This window comes from Rattus norvegicus, chromosome 12 (assembly GCF_021556685.1).
Source record: "Rattus norvegicus strain SHRSP/BbbUtx chromosome 12, alternate assembly SHRSP_T2T, whole genome shotgun sequence".
NCBI classification, from domain to species: Eukaryota; Metazoa; Chordata; class Mammalia; order Rodentia; family Muridae; genus Rattus; species Rattus norvegicus.
This window is the reverse complement of record NC_141545.1, coordinates 26,696,201-26,710,887: the sequence shown is the minus strand read 5'-3', so window position 1 is coordinate 26,710,887 and position 14,687 is coordinate 26,696,201. Positions and strand designations below refer to the sequence as shown.

Below are 14,687 nucleotides of genomic sequence, written 5' to 3'. Positions count from 1 at the left end.
CCACAGTGGGCAGAGTCGTGGCTCGCACACTCAGGAAAGGGAGCCTAGGGCCAACTTGCCAAGCAAGACCAGGAAGCAGCCAAGAAGGGAATGTGTGTTCAGACAGGTGCTTGGCTAGGGTTGGGGTGGGGAACCCAGAGGTTTCCAGTTATCATAATTAATAGAGCTGGTAATGGTTCCCAATAAGTGGACAGGTAGAGAGATTAGCCAGAACCATGCCTTAGACTTATAATCAGCCCCCCACCCTGGGCCCCTGGCCCCTTGGCAGGAAGATCAAACTCAAGTGCCGAAGAGTCAAAGGTCAGCCGGAGGGGCAATTCAAGTTCAGGAAGTTTGGAGGAAAGTAGTATTCGGTGGCCTCACCTCAGCCCTGCAGCATTTAAATCCAAGCAACCGATAGAGCCATGGGAGTGTGCCCAGGAGCTATGATCTGTGGTCCCAACTCCCATTACAACCCCAAAGCCAATAATGGTTGTGTCAACAAAGCCAACAGCCAGAGACTAAAGCCCAGGGCCCTATGATATCTGGAGTCCAGTGGGAGCCAGGTTGGCAGGGTCTGAGAGGTCCTGTCACCCCCAACTCAAACTTGATGGTCCCTGGAGATTTATGTGTCCCATCTGTAGGGTCTTCAGCATCCTAGGTTGCTCGTCGTGGAAGGCTGTGGTGGGCCTGGTGGAAGGAAGTTTTCTTCTCTAGACACTCTGGTCTTTTGGGTACTAAAACTCTTTGTCCCTCTAATTTCATTCCCTGACCCTGGTGACAGCTGAGTCAGAGACAGGCTACTTCCCCTGGATTCCTAATGCCTCCCTTGGGGGCTGCTCCTTGGCTGTATCCATAAGTCTCCCAGTAAGTCCAACCTCCCCACTCCTAGGGCGGGGAGTCCTGGGCTAGGCCGGAGGCCGGGGGAGGGGGTGGACTTTTGGCCCGTCTCTTCCCTCCATCACAGCCAACAGCTGCAGAGCGGAGCAGGCTTGGCTCATTCCTCTGACCTGCCAGGAAGCAGAGCCTCCCAGAGACCGGGCAGAAGCAATCAGACCTGACCTCCAGAAGACAGCAGACAAGAACCGCAGCTGGATGAGCTTCCCTTCAACCTTCTCCCTCCTCAGTCTTCCTTAGCATCTCACCTGGAGGAGCCACCTCTATCCCAATCCCTGGGGCTCAAGCCCCCTTGCGGGACCTGCATCCCAGCATGTCGATAGCTGTGGAGACCTTTGGTTTCTTCATGTCAGCCCTGGGACTGCTGATGCTGGGGGTGACCCTTCCAAACAGCTACTGGAGAGTGTCTACCGTCCATGGGAACGTCATCACCACTAACACCATCTTCGAGAACCTGTGGTACAGCTGTGCCACCGACTCCCTGGGAGTCTCCAACTGCTGGGACTTCCCGTCCATGCTGGCCCTCTCTGGTATGGGGTGAGGGAGGCTCTAGGGGACAGAGAGAGGTTGGGGGGCTTAGGTTGGAGAGATCCCCAAGGAAAGGGTAGAGGCAAGGATTTCAGATGAAGCTCTTGGTTCTGGACAGCTCCAACAAAGGGTGTTGCATGACCCAAAATGAGTCCGGTGAGAGTGTTACACATGGTTCCCTAATGTGTGATTCTCGACCAGCTAAGAGAGGCTTCCAGATGTGATTCAGGCCTTTGCTAGCTCTAGGCCTCAGGCAAGTGATGGGATGAATTTGGTAGTCGCCACCTACAAGCTGAGAGTAATCATGGTGCCAGTGCACGGGTGGTCACGAGGCTTCCAGGCAACGTGCAGTGCAGGCGCACACGGGATGTTGACTGAACCTTAGTGGTTCACTCTGGGAAGGGTTGGCTTAGTTGGCAGGAGTGAGACCAAGACTCTCTCTTGTCCATTGAATGCCAACCTCTGTAGCTCCCCAAGCAGCTACAGTCTGGGGGTCTACCTGCCCTGCTGAACTCCAGAGGGCTCTGGACTTAGCACGAAAAAGGGAGCTACTAGGAAGTTGAAATGGATGCTGGAGAAGTGATTATGTGGACGTGCATTGTGTGTTTGGGACTCAGAATGTGTTTTGTTGTTGTTTTGTTTTATTTTGTTTTGTTTGATGGATGGTCTTACATGGCTACAGCCTGCAGCTTTAACTTGGGCTCAAATTGCTACCTTCTCCTGATCCTTTCTTGGTCTCCTGCACAACACTTCCCTCCTTCCACTGCCGTCATTTCCCCCAAGGGATCCCCAGACATACACAACACATGTACCAACCCAAGCCAAACAGTAGCTCCCCAAACTGATTATATGTGTATGCCCACACCATCACCTCTCTGGCCGGCATCCACTAGACGTCCTAGTCTTCCCCATGCTACAAAAACTATGAGTCGATGACCATGAACCTTCTCTGGTTGCTCCTGCCACTAGATTCTGGTCTTGCTTTTCTAGGCGCCCAGCTGCAGGTGATGAGTGGGTAGGGGAATCTGACACCTGCCCAGGGTGGGAAACAGAATGCTGTGAAATGGCCTCATATCTGGAAGATACTCTGGGCAGATATTGTATCTAAGTGAATCTCCACTTTCCCTAACTCTCCTGAGGTATCGAGCTGCTTGGACCTCTGACTGTGCCCCACACCCAAACCTTTGGAAAAGCTGCATCAATTCTGGGTCACAAACAGGGCAGTAAGTGGCCAGAGGGGACCATGCATAGAATCAACTCAGCACCCAACCAGCCTGCTGCATCCCTGGTGTGCAGAGGGCATTCTGCTGTGACCTGGGCCACCTCCAAGGGGCCTCACATGGTGTAGCTGCTCTTCGTCTGTAAGAGAACTTGGAGGAAAGTCACATTCGAGTTTGCTGGGGGGCGATGGAAGGGGTTATGTTCTTTGGTTTGGATTGGGGCGCGAGCCCGTGTGTGTGTGTGTGTGTGTGTGTGTGTGTGTGTGTGTGTGTGTGTGTGTGCGCGCGCGCGCACGCATGCACACACACATTGTTTTGAGACATGGTGTTGCTATGTAATTCAATCTCCGACCTCATATAGCCAAGGCTGGTCCTGAACTCAAAAAGATCCTCCTACATCAGCCTCCCAAGTGCTGGGATTACGGGAGCGCACCTCCATACCTAGCTTTTCCTCCGATGTGGACATGACCCTTCGTGTAATGCAATCTATGCTTTTCAGATGCGTTTACATGTTTGCCTCATTTTGTCAAAGCTGGACCACTCTGCAGAGTTAAGCAGCCTGCCTAGAGGCAGGGGAAGTGGAGAGGAAGTTGTGATTTCAATTTACTGCGTCAGAGTTGAGGGCCAGGTTATTCTTCTGTGGTCTGCTGAGTCCCAAGAGGGATCTCCCCCACCACCCCCCATTACAACCAGTAATTAGTTTAACCAGAGATTAAACTAAGAACTGTATTTGTACTAAATGAGCATGCCACCACTGCGCTACCCTCTGTCCCTCAGTGGAGGAGTCTAGGCCAGTGTTATTCCACTAAGAGCCACCCCCAAGCCCTCACTGGGGAATTGCAAGCAAAATGCTCTACCTGTGAGCTACAGAATCAACCTTTTTATATTTCATTTTGAGACAGTCTTGCCGAGATGCCCAGGCTGGCCTTGAACTTGCAGCTCTCTTGCCTCAACCTCTTGAGTGATTTCAGGCATAGCTCAACAAGCCAGGCCTAATAATCAATGACTTCATACCCGTGCAACCTCTACACTATGGGGCCACTCGCTAAATTCACATACCCATAGGCCCTTCAGTCATCCTTCCTTCATCCATTAGTGTTCTCTTCTCTGCACATTAAGAATTGGTGGGAGGGGCTGGAGAGGTGGCTTAGAGGTTAAGAGCACTGACTGCTCTTCCAGAGCTCCTGAGTTCAATTCCCAGCAACCACATGGTGGCTCACAACCATCTGTAATGAGATCTGGTGCCCTCTTCTGGCCTGCAGTCACATATGCAGGCAGAACGCTGTATACATAATAAATAAAACTTAAAAAAAAAAAAGAATTGATGGGAGGACTCTCTAGAAGGTGTGGCTGGGAGTCATAATGTCCTCTCAGAGAACTTTGTCCCCCCTCCCTACTTCTTAACTCCAGGCTACTTCATCTCTTCCTGGCAGAGACCCAAGCCTTTTGCCTTCCACACCACGTGTGCTATGGGCCCCACCCAGAGAAGGGGTACAAGGTTCCTGAGAGTGGCAAGCATCAAAAACAGGAGGAGGAGCCAGCAGCTTCCCTCGGCTTTGAGGGGCCTCAAAAGGGAAACTGAGGCACCAAAAGATTATGATGAACTGACTGGGATGGGTTCCTAGGCCCAGATTTCCTATCTCCGTGGTCCTCTACCCTCTGCCCTGAATTATTGCTGCCCCCTGCTGGTTACTCTTGAAGAAACTCAGCTCCAACCCAGAGTGTCCACAGTGTTGGGCATGGTAGCATAGGCCTGGAATCCCAGCAAGCCCAATGCTGAGGCAGGAGGATCGAGAGTTAGCTATGCAGCAAGTTTGAGGCGCATCTAGTCCATATGAAACCTTGTCTCAATAGATGGATGGATGGATGGATGGATGGATGGATGGATGGATGGATGGATGGATGGAAGGAAAGACGGACAGACAGATGGACAGGCAGGCAGGTGGGTGGTGGTACACCTAATCTTAGTGCTTGGGAGGTAGGGGCAGGTGGATTTCTGAGTTCGAAAGGCCAGCCTGGTCTATTGAATTCCAGGACAGCCAGGACTACACAGGGAAACCAGGGAAACCATGTCTTAGGGGGTAAGGGAGAGAAAGGAAGAAAGGAAGGAAGAAAAAGGGAGAGGATGGGAAGTCATTGAGCCCTTACTTGAGTGTCTAATCTCCTCTCCAATCATTTGCACTTCTGCCTTAATTGCATGAGGCCTAGGATCTCAGGGAGACTAGGATGTGTGGGCTGGTGAAGGCGAGGGGAGTCCTTCAGTTCTATGCCTATGGGGACCACCATCCACGCTGGGTAAGACTCTGTTGTGGCTACTTTGGGGTCAGTCATCCTTCTGCCAGTAAGAGTTCATTACTCTCTGTCAGGTGGCCTGATTAATTTGCTGGTTCCCCTCAGGTGACATTTGGTGGTGTCCTATTTTGGTTTGTTCTTGGGACCTCCAGAAGAAGGGACAGATGCTGTTTACATTCTCCCAGGGGAGGGACTTTGGTGACACGTGGGTTGCATCCCCAGTACCATATACACCAGGCCTGGATGTGTGTGCCTGTCACCCAGCATTGTCAAGGCAGAGATAAAAGGATCAGAAGCTACGGTCATGCTCAGCTACCTTAACAAGTTTGGGGCCAACCTAGACCACATGAGGTAGGGTCAGGCTGCTGGGCGAGAGAAGAGGCAAGAAGGAGCGAAAGGGATACAGAGGGAGGCTGGAATGGAGCCTGAAGTGGGAGGGGCTAGGAAGTTTAGGAACAAGAGACGTGCAGGAAAGCAGGAAGGAAAAGGCTGACCGCTTCCCCTGCTGTATACTCCAGGCTATGTCCAGGGCTGCCGAGCTCTCATGATCACCGCCATCCTCCTGGGCTTCCTGGGCCTCTTTCTAGGCATGGTGGGGCTCCGCTGCACCAACGTGGGCAACATCGACCTCTCCAGGAAGGCCAAGCTGCTGGCCATTGCAGGGGCCTTCCACATACTTGCTGGTAATGAGGGAGATGGGACACAGGGTGGGGCTGGGGGGCTTCTCAGCCCAAAGTTCCTGCTCTCGGGATTTGCCTCACTTTCCCCTTTAGGTTGATCTCAGCCCTCTGTTGCTCAGCTCTGCCCTCTCTCCACCCTTCTATACTCTGCAGATCTCTAGACCACAACTCAGTGTCGGAGAATAGGGTGGTCTCTGCTCCCAACTGAGCCAAAGTCCAGGCAGACCTGAGAGACCACTTCCTTCCAGAGCTTATGGCTGGCTGAGGGATCAGTCAGGGAATGTACACACACACACACACACACACACACTATACACACAGCATAGACACATATATATACACACACATAGCATACACATATACACACATACACAGCATACATAGCATACATATCTACACACACATACATACACGCAGCATACATGCACACACACATATACATACACATCACACATACACAGCATACACACACATATATATACACATACAGACACACACATACACATACACACACATATATACATACACACATACACAGCATACACATATATACACATTCATATACAGCACAGCACACAAAAACACAGCATACACATATACACACACCACCCATACACACAATGTACACATACACACACCTATATATACACATAGTCACACATATACACACATACATACACACAACATACACATACACACATATACACATACACATGACATACACACATACATATACACATACAGACACACACATATACAGCACACACACACACAATCATACATACACACTCCATACACATACATACACACATACAGACACACACACATAATCACACATACACAGCATACATAACATACACATATTTATACACATACAGACACACACATGTACAGCACACACACGTATAATCACACATACACACAGCATACATATATATATACATACACACATATACAACCCACATATACACACATACACACACACAATCACACATGCATAGTAACAGTGTACAGATGGCCTAGCACTGTCAGACTTATTACATTTCTGTACACATCCCTCCATGATAAACTGTGCAGGGCTGGTGAGAAATGGCACTTTGTGATGTCCCAAGATTGAACCAGAGATCCCCAGAGAGGATGGAAAGAGTGAGCTTCTGAAAGTTTCCCTTTGACCTCCACATGAGCATACACATATATACACATGCATGTATACCAAGCGCACACACCACACAATAATGATGGTGAGAAGGAAGGGGAGGAGGAAGAGGATAATATAATTTTTATAAAACCAGGAATGGGGGAGGGTCAAAAAAAATAAAATCAGGTGTGGTGGCTATGTCCGTTTTCCAGATCTGAAGGTTTGGAAAGGGCCCTTAGCCAGTGTACTGGAGAGGCGGGAACCCTTTTTGGACAACTGGGCTTTCACGATAGCTGTTGTTACCACCTGGGGGACATGATCGGGTCATTTTCCCTGCCAGTTAAAGAATTATTAAAACGGGGGGATCTCGGGGCTGAGGATTTAGCTCAGTGGTAGAGCGCTTACCTAGGAAGCGCAAGGCCCTGGGTTCGGTCCCCAGCTCCGAAAAAAAGAACCAAAAAAAAAAAAAAAAAAAAAAAAAAAACGGGGGGATCTCACACTGGACGGATAGCAACAGAGAAATCTTGGACACACAGATGAACCCACAGTTGAAGAAAAACTATTGGGAATAAGGAAACACACCCGTGTGGCAGACACAGAGGAACTCCACAAAGCAGAGAGGGGGTAGAGAAGCCGGAAGGGCCGAGGGTTTTTGTTTTTGTTTTTGTTTTTTTGTTTTTTTTTTTCAGTCTGCAGAGTCTTCCTAACTCAGGGTTGGTCAGTTTAAAGAAAGACAGGGTAGCTGATTGCCCCTCAATTGTTGTATAACAACATAGCCTGATGGTTACCAGTCCGTCAGCAGAGGTGTGCTGGCAGGAGACAAGTCCACAGGCCTTTGTTTTAAGCTGCCAAGCTTTTGTCTCAGGTGGAGAAGGGAGGAGGAAGCCCATCATCTTAGAAGTTCACCATCTTTATTACCCAGGCACGGTTGTTCTCCCTGTCTCCCAGGGAATCCGTTTAAACCCTAGTCCCTCAGTACCACCGAAGGCCAGCGTGCACGGAGCCCAGGGTTCCATCCTCAGAACTATGTGAACTCTGTGGTGGCTCATGACTGTAATCTCTTTTTTTTTTTTTTTTTTGGTTCTTTTTCTCGGAGCTGGGGACCGAACCCAGGGCCTTGCGCTTCCTAGGCAAGCGCTCTACCACTGAGCTAAATCCCCAACCATGACTGTAATCTCTAAAGGTAACAGGATCAAAGTTATGCCAGGCTATGTGGTGAGTTCAAGGCCAGCCTAGGCTTCCTAAGATCCTGTCTTTAAGAAGAAACCATGGTGGGTTGGGGATTTGGCTCAGTGGTAGAGCGCTTACCTAGGAAGTGCAAGGTCCTGGGTTCGGTCCCCAGCTCCGGAAAAAAGAAAAAAAAAAAAAGAAGAAGAAGAAACCATGGGACTTTTGTGACCTGACGGTGCAGTTTGAACACGGCTGAGGAAAGGAAGCATTACTTTTGAGCGTGATGCTCATTGCTCTTGCTTGTGGGGCATGGGGTGGGTTTGTGGCTGTGAGGGGGCACTTAGGACGTGGTCCTCCAACCTTCTCTCCAGGAGCCTGTGGCATGGTTGCTATCTCATGGTACGCTGTCAACATCACCACCGACTTCTTCAACCCCCTGTATGCTGGAACCAAGTAAGGAACCTGCCCTGGCGGGTGGTGGGCCTCAGCCCAAGCTCCTCTGGCTGGGCTGGCACTCACTTCCTCCACTCCTCCAGGTATGAACTGGGCTCTGCCCTCTACTTGGGCTGGAGCGCCTCTCTGCTCTCCATCCTGGGCGGCATCTGTGTCTTCTCCACCTGCTGCTGTGACTCCAAGGAGGACCCAGCCACCAGGTGAGGGGATGAGCGGGAGGAGGGCGTGGAGTGGGGACCACAACATCCTATGACCCCTGTGACCCTGCCTTCCTCTTAATCCCACAGGGTGGGACTTCCCTACAAGCCTTCTACGGTTGTGACAGCCCGAGCCACTTCCGATGAAAGTGACGTCAGCTTTGGTAAATATGGCAAAAATGCCTACGTGTAGGAGCTCCGGCCTGGTGGACAGCGTTTCTTGTCCCACTGTCCCCAGCAGAAAACGTCCCCAGGACCTGTGGGAGGACTAGTCTCCAGTTAATAACCTGAGGACAGGCCAAATTTCCAGGCCTCAGCCTATGCCGGGAAGCCACTACCCACTCTGGGCACACCTTATCTGGCACTCCAGTCTCTCCCAGGAACAGAAGCTTCAGGGGCAACTTGCATGGCCTCCCACAGCTGGACTCAAGGGGACAGAGGTGTCTGCAGCATGTGACTCTATAGAAATATGTGCATAAATCAATGTATATTGTGATTGTACAGGGGGCTCCTGGGGTCCTGAAGTTACGACCACGGAAGGGGGTCATTTTCAAGCTATAGACTGTCAAGTCTGCCCACTTTGGGGGCTGTGTCATCTAGTGAGATGGTGGGCCAGGGAGCTGGGGACGTGGCTCAGTGAGTTTAGAGTGTTTGCTACACAAGTATGAGGACCTGAGTTCAAATCCCCAGTACCCGTGTGAAAAGTGGGCCCTGGACACACTCCTGCAGCCCAAGTGTTGCTAGGGAGGGGCTCTGAGGCTCACTGGCTTCCAACCTCACTCCAGGTTCTATGTGAGTTCAATCTCAAGGGAATGAGGTGGAGCACGATAGAGCAGGGTGCTGGGAGCCCTCTTCCGACCTTTGCGGGCACACAGACTTGTGCGTAGAGGACACACGCGTGCGCGCACACACACACACACATTCTCAATAAAAGGATTTGAAAGGGGGAAATCGCTAACAACTGCTCAGAATCACCCACCTCAGGAGACTGTTAATAGCTGGGAAGCTTCTGGCCCACTGAAAGTTCCTCTCTGTTGACCCCTGACCTATTTTCTCACAGCCTCACAAAGGGGCAGTTGATTTAGAACGGGCGGGCATTGGTGTGTGTGTGTGTGTGTGTGTGTGTGTGTGTGTGTGTGTGTGTGTGTGTTTAAAGTCGATTTGGGGTTTAAAATAAAGGTATTTTTTTTTTTGGTTCTTTTTTTCGGAGCTGGGGACCGAACCCAGGGCCTTGCGCTTCCCAGGCAAGCGCTCTACCACTGAGCTAAATCCCCAACCCCAAAATAAAGGTATTTTTAAAGATGCATTTTTTGCATGAATGTGTGCGCGCCTTCATGGGTTTACCTGCACCGAGTGCCTACAGGTGCCTGAAGGGACCAAAAGAGGGCACCAGATCTCCAGGAACTGTGATTATAGGAGATTTCGCCATGTGGGTGTTGGAAGCAGAACTCTGATCTTCTGTCAGATCTTAGCTGCTGGGCCGTCTCTTCAGTCCCTTACCAGAGATGAATAATACAGGTGGAAGCTTGAGGGTCCAGAAAGAGGAGCTCCTAAGAAAATGTTGTCCAGCTGGGTTTGGCAGTGCGAGCTTTTAATCCCAGCACTCTAGAGGCAGAGGAAGGTGGATATCTGTGAGTTCAAGGCCAGCCTGGTCTACAGATTGAGTCTAGGACAGCTACAGCTACACAGAGAAACCCTGTCTTGAAAAACAAAAATACAAAACCCCAAAACAAAACAGAAAAGAAAAAACGATGCCCAAGATTATGAATATTGGCATTTTAATGAGTCCCAGAGAACAAGACATCAAACTATGGTACAGGCTCCTCGAAAGGGAGTCCCTGGGACAGTGTCTTGTCTGTTTCACCTAGGCCTGAGTATGCTCATCAACAATGGGCTGGGCCTGACATTGTGGAAAACCTACAGTATCTTCCAGAAAGATGCTCTGAAGGTCCGTGTGTAACATAGTTGGTTGGCATGTGTGGGCAGCTTAATGGGAGACTTTTGGGGACCAAGTAGAGCTGGTACCTGATTAACTTTTAAAAAATGAGTCTGGGTGTGCTGGTGCACCCCTGTGATCCCAGCACTTGGGAGGCAGAAACAGGAGGATCAGGAGTTCAAGGTCCAGCCTGGGCTACGTGAGACCATGTCTAAAAAAAGGAGCAGAGCTTAATTAAGAGCTAGCTCAATTGGTGAAGTGATTGTTTTTCAAGTCCGAGGACCTGAATTCTCTTTCCAGAATCAAAGTCAAAAGGCTAGGTAACTGGGCAGGGGTGGTACACGCCCTTAATCCCAGCACTCGGGAAGCAGAGGTTCCAGGCCAGCCTGCTCTTCTACAGAGCAAGTTTTAGGACAGCCAGTGCTATATAGAGAAACCCTCTCTTGAAAAAAATTTAAGAAAAAAAGAAAGAAAAAGGCTAGGTGTGGTAGCTTATGCTTGTAGTCCCAGCCCTGGAGAGAAGAAAACAGAAGCTCGCAGGTTGGCCAGCTGGCAGGACTGGTGAGCTATGGGTAGAAATGACAGCACGTGTCAAAGTGTTGGAGGAAGACACATTTGCTCTCTGTTGTGCTCACACTGTAACCAAAAGCAACTTAGGGAGAAAGGAGTTTATTTCACTTTTTAATTCCCGGGCACAGGATACTTGGACATTCCAGTAATAATTTTATAGCCCAAGCCCACTTGACTAGGGATAGAAACGCCCACAGTGGGCTGGGCCCTCCCTCATCAATTAGCAGTTAAGAAAATGCCCCTACAGAGGTGCCCACAAGCCAATCTGATCCAGGCAGTTCTCCAATTGAAACTCCTTCAGAAAATGTTGGCTTGTGTCAAGTTAATAGCAGAAGCTAACTAGAACACCTACAGTTGATCTGCACACACAGCCAAGTACACATTTACACACACACACACACACACACACACACACACACAAAGGAAAAAGAAATGAAAATGAAGCCACTACACAGAAAAACCTTGAGTCCTGTGGGAGAACTGGGGACAGGCTTCAGCTGAGCAGGTGTCCCCTGCAGCACTTTCTGGTGACCTGGGTCTGCCTCTGGGCTTTGACAAGTGGCCCTTTCTTTTTCCTGTGACTGAATCCACACAGCTACATCGACTCCCCTGCCTGCCTCTTCTCTTCCCTTTCTTTCAGAAAACCTAAACCAAGTTGCACAACTAAGCACTTAACAGTATGGAGCCTGACTGCTGGGAAGGGTTCCTTTTTCTTCAGCTACTCTGTGGTCACGGAACTATAAGAGACCAAGGGAAGCTTTTTTTTTTTTTTTTTTTTTTTTTTTTTGGTTCTTTTTTTCGGAGCTGGGGACCGAACCCAGGGCCTTGCGATTCCTAGGCAAGCGCCCTACCACTGAGCTAAATCCCCAACCCCGGGAAGCTTTTTTGTTTGGTTTGTTTTTCTCTGTGTGGTCCTGGCTGTCCCGGAATTTGCTCTGTAGAATTTGCTCTGTTCGAGCTGGCCTCGAACTCACAGAGATCTGCCTGCCTCTGCCTCCTGAGTGCTGGGATTAAAGGTGTGCTTCATCACCGCCCAGTCCAAAGCCCCATTTTTATTTTTTTTCTCTCATATATCACATCCTGACAGCACAGTAGTTTCTCCTCCTTCCCCTTTCTCCACCACCTTCTCTTTCTCCCACATCCACTCCCCATCAACCTTCCCTCAGAAAAGAGCAGGCCTCCCAGGGACAGCAACTAAATACTGCATAGCAAGCTACGAGGCCAGGCACAGATTCCCACATCAAGGCTGAATGAGGCAGCCCAGTAGGAAGGAAAGGGTCCTGAAGACAGGCAAGAGTTAGAGCTCCCACAAGAACACCAAGCTGCATAACTGTCTTAGTTAGGGTTTCCATTGCTCGGAGGAGACACCATGACCAAGGCAACTCTTATTTAAGACATTTCACTGGGGCTGGCTCACAGCCTCAGAGGTTCAGTCCATTATCATCATGGCAGGAAGTATGGCAGCACGCAGGCAGGCACGGTGCTGGAGGAGCTGAGATTTCTACATATTGATCTGAAGACAATCTGCGTATATGTTTTGGTTGTTGTGGTGTTTTGAATATGCTTGGCCCCTGGGAGGTGGCACTATTAGGTCTTGTTGGAAGAAGGGAGTCACTGAGGGGGTGGCTCTGAGGTCTTATGCTTAAGGTCTGCCCAGGGCAGAAGAAACCCTCCTGTTGGCTGCAGAGGACCTAGGTCGGACCCATACAGGCTCCCTGATCTCTGTGGGCCCAGGAGTCCAGGTCAGTTGATTCTTTAGGCCATGTTCTTGTGATGTCCTCGAACCGTCGGCCTCATCCAATCCTTCCTCCTCCTCCAGCTTGTCAAGGGCAATTTTAAAAAGAGAACATTTATGTATTTATTTATTTAGTGTGTGTGTGTGTGTGTGTGTGTGTGTGTGTGTGTGTGTGAAAGGGGGGAGGGGAGAGGGAGAAGGAGAGGGAGAGGGAGGGAGAGAGGGGGGGAGAGAGAGAGGGAGAGAGAAAGAGAGAAAAGGAGGGAGGGAGAAGGAGGGAGAGGGCACACGCATGTGAGAGTCAAAGGACAACTTGTGGGAGTCACTCCTAGGGATCAAACTCGAATCATTAGACTCAGCCGCAAGTCATAAGTGCCTCCACCCATTAAGCCATCTCACCAATTTTATCGAGAACTTGTCTCACAAACCTTGGAAAAAGCTTGCTGGATCTCATTAGTAGCTAATTAAGGTCATTTGTTCAGCAAACACTTAGGACCACGCCTGCTGTGTGCTAGCAGGGTAATTCCAAGGATTGGGTGATTACAGCCTGTAACCCACTTAGACAAGCAGTGAGTCTGGGATCCTGCAAACACCACTCCCATCTCAGCAGCCAGCACCAACCAGTGCTGGAACCTCTAAGCTTCCCCTGTGCTTCCCAGGAACGTCTTGGTCTTATGCTGGCAATAATTCTCCAAGCCCCACTTCTGACGTCCTAAGTGTCCTTGCACACTAGCAGCATCAGCGACAAGAGACAGCCTGACTGGTCCCACTACATCAAAGTATCAGAACTATCTGTGGTTTCTCTCACAGCATTTTGTAACATTCCTCAGCCCTCGCCCCACCTGTTGGGTCACTCAGTCTTTGAAGCAAGCTCAAAACAGAAATTACTTAAAGGGTTGCTGACAATCTGTAATCTGACAAGCTGTTCTGGAGGCAGAGGCAGGAAGGTTACGAGTTCAAGGCCTGCTGGAACTACAGAGTTGCATTCAGCCTGGACAACCTAGTGGGATCCTGTTTCAAATTATGAAATAAAAAGTGAGCCGAGGATGTAGCTCAGGGACTGAGTGCTTATCCAGAATCCTCCGATTGAGGCCTACAGGTGAGTTTCAGCAGTTGAGTGCTTACCTAGCCTGTGCCTTGAGTTCCAGAAAATGGGGGGAGGGGAGGGACAGAAGAGAGGAGGGGATGGAAGTGGAGGAAAGGGAGGAGAAAAGAGATTAAAAAATAAACTCAGGGGGCTGGGGGTTTAGCTCAGTGGTAGAGCGCTTACCTAGGAAGCGCAAGGCCCTGGGTTCGGTCCCCAGCTCCGAAAAAAAGAACCAAAAAAAATAAAAAAATAAAAAAATAAACTCAGAGGGGTTGGGGATTTAGCTCAGTGGTAGAGCGCTTGCCTAGGAAGCGCAAGGCCCTGGGTTCGGTCCCCAGCTCCGAAAAAAAAAAAAAAAAAAAAAAAGAACAACAAAAAATAAACTCAGAACCAGGGAAAAAATTAAAATACCCCCTTTCAAGCCAGGCACAGTGATGCACAACTTTAATCCCAGCACTCAGGAGGCAGAGGCAGGTAGATCTCTGAGTTCCAGGACAATCTGATCCACAGAGTGAGTTCTAGGACATCCAGAGCTACACAGAGACCATGTCTCAAAACACCAAAACAGACAAGCAAACAACAAACCCACCTCCTTCCAAACTAAATTCACAGCCAAGAAATAGGGCCTCAGTGGGTGAAGACACTTGCTGCCAAAGTTATCGACATGAGTTTGATCCCAGGGACCAATTTAGAGAAGAAACTAACTTCTCAAAGTTGTCCTGTGACTTCTACACTCATGCTGTGTCTCCTACACACACACACACACACACACACACACACACACACACACAATCACACACACATA

The 14,687-nt window shown here is 49.7% G+C and overlaps 1 protein-coding gene across 2 annotated transcripts; it reads left to right on the top strand.

The window, feature by feature from the left end:
• The first annotated feature begins 527 nt into the window (after positions 1 to 527).
• On the top strand, positions 528 to 9,860 carry Cldn15 (claudin 15). 2 transcript variants are annotated; one of them, XM_087578341.1, is made up of 6 exons: positions 528 to 846; positions 947 to 1,406; positions 5,435 to 5,599; positions 8,276 to 8,357; positions 8,441 to 8,557; positions 8,645 to 9,858. In XM_087578341.1, the coding sequence occupies exons 2-6, from the start codon at positions 1,190 to 1,192 to the stop codon at positions 8,745 to 8,747; spliced, it is 684 nt and encodes a 227-aa protein (XP_087434467.1). In that variant the 5' UTR covers positions 528 to 846; positions 947 to 1,189; the 3' UTR covers positions 8,748 to 9,858.
• Positions 9,861 to 14,687: the final 4,827 nt, after the last annotated feature.

Coding starts and splice junctions, on each gene's coding strand:
- Cldn15 (XM_087578341.1), top strand. CDS start 1,190: ATGTCGATAGCTGTGGAGACCTTTGGTTTCTTCATGTCAGCCCTGGGA. Junction 5,600..8,275: donor GGCCTTCCACATACTTGCTG/GTAATGAGGGAG, acceptor CCTTCTCTCCAG/GAGCCTGTGGCATGGTTGCT. Junction 8,558..8,644: donor AAGGAGGACCCAGCCACCAG/GTGAGGGGATGA, acceptor TTAATCCCACAG/GGTGGGACTTCCCTACAAGC.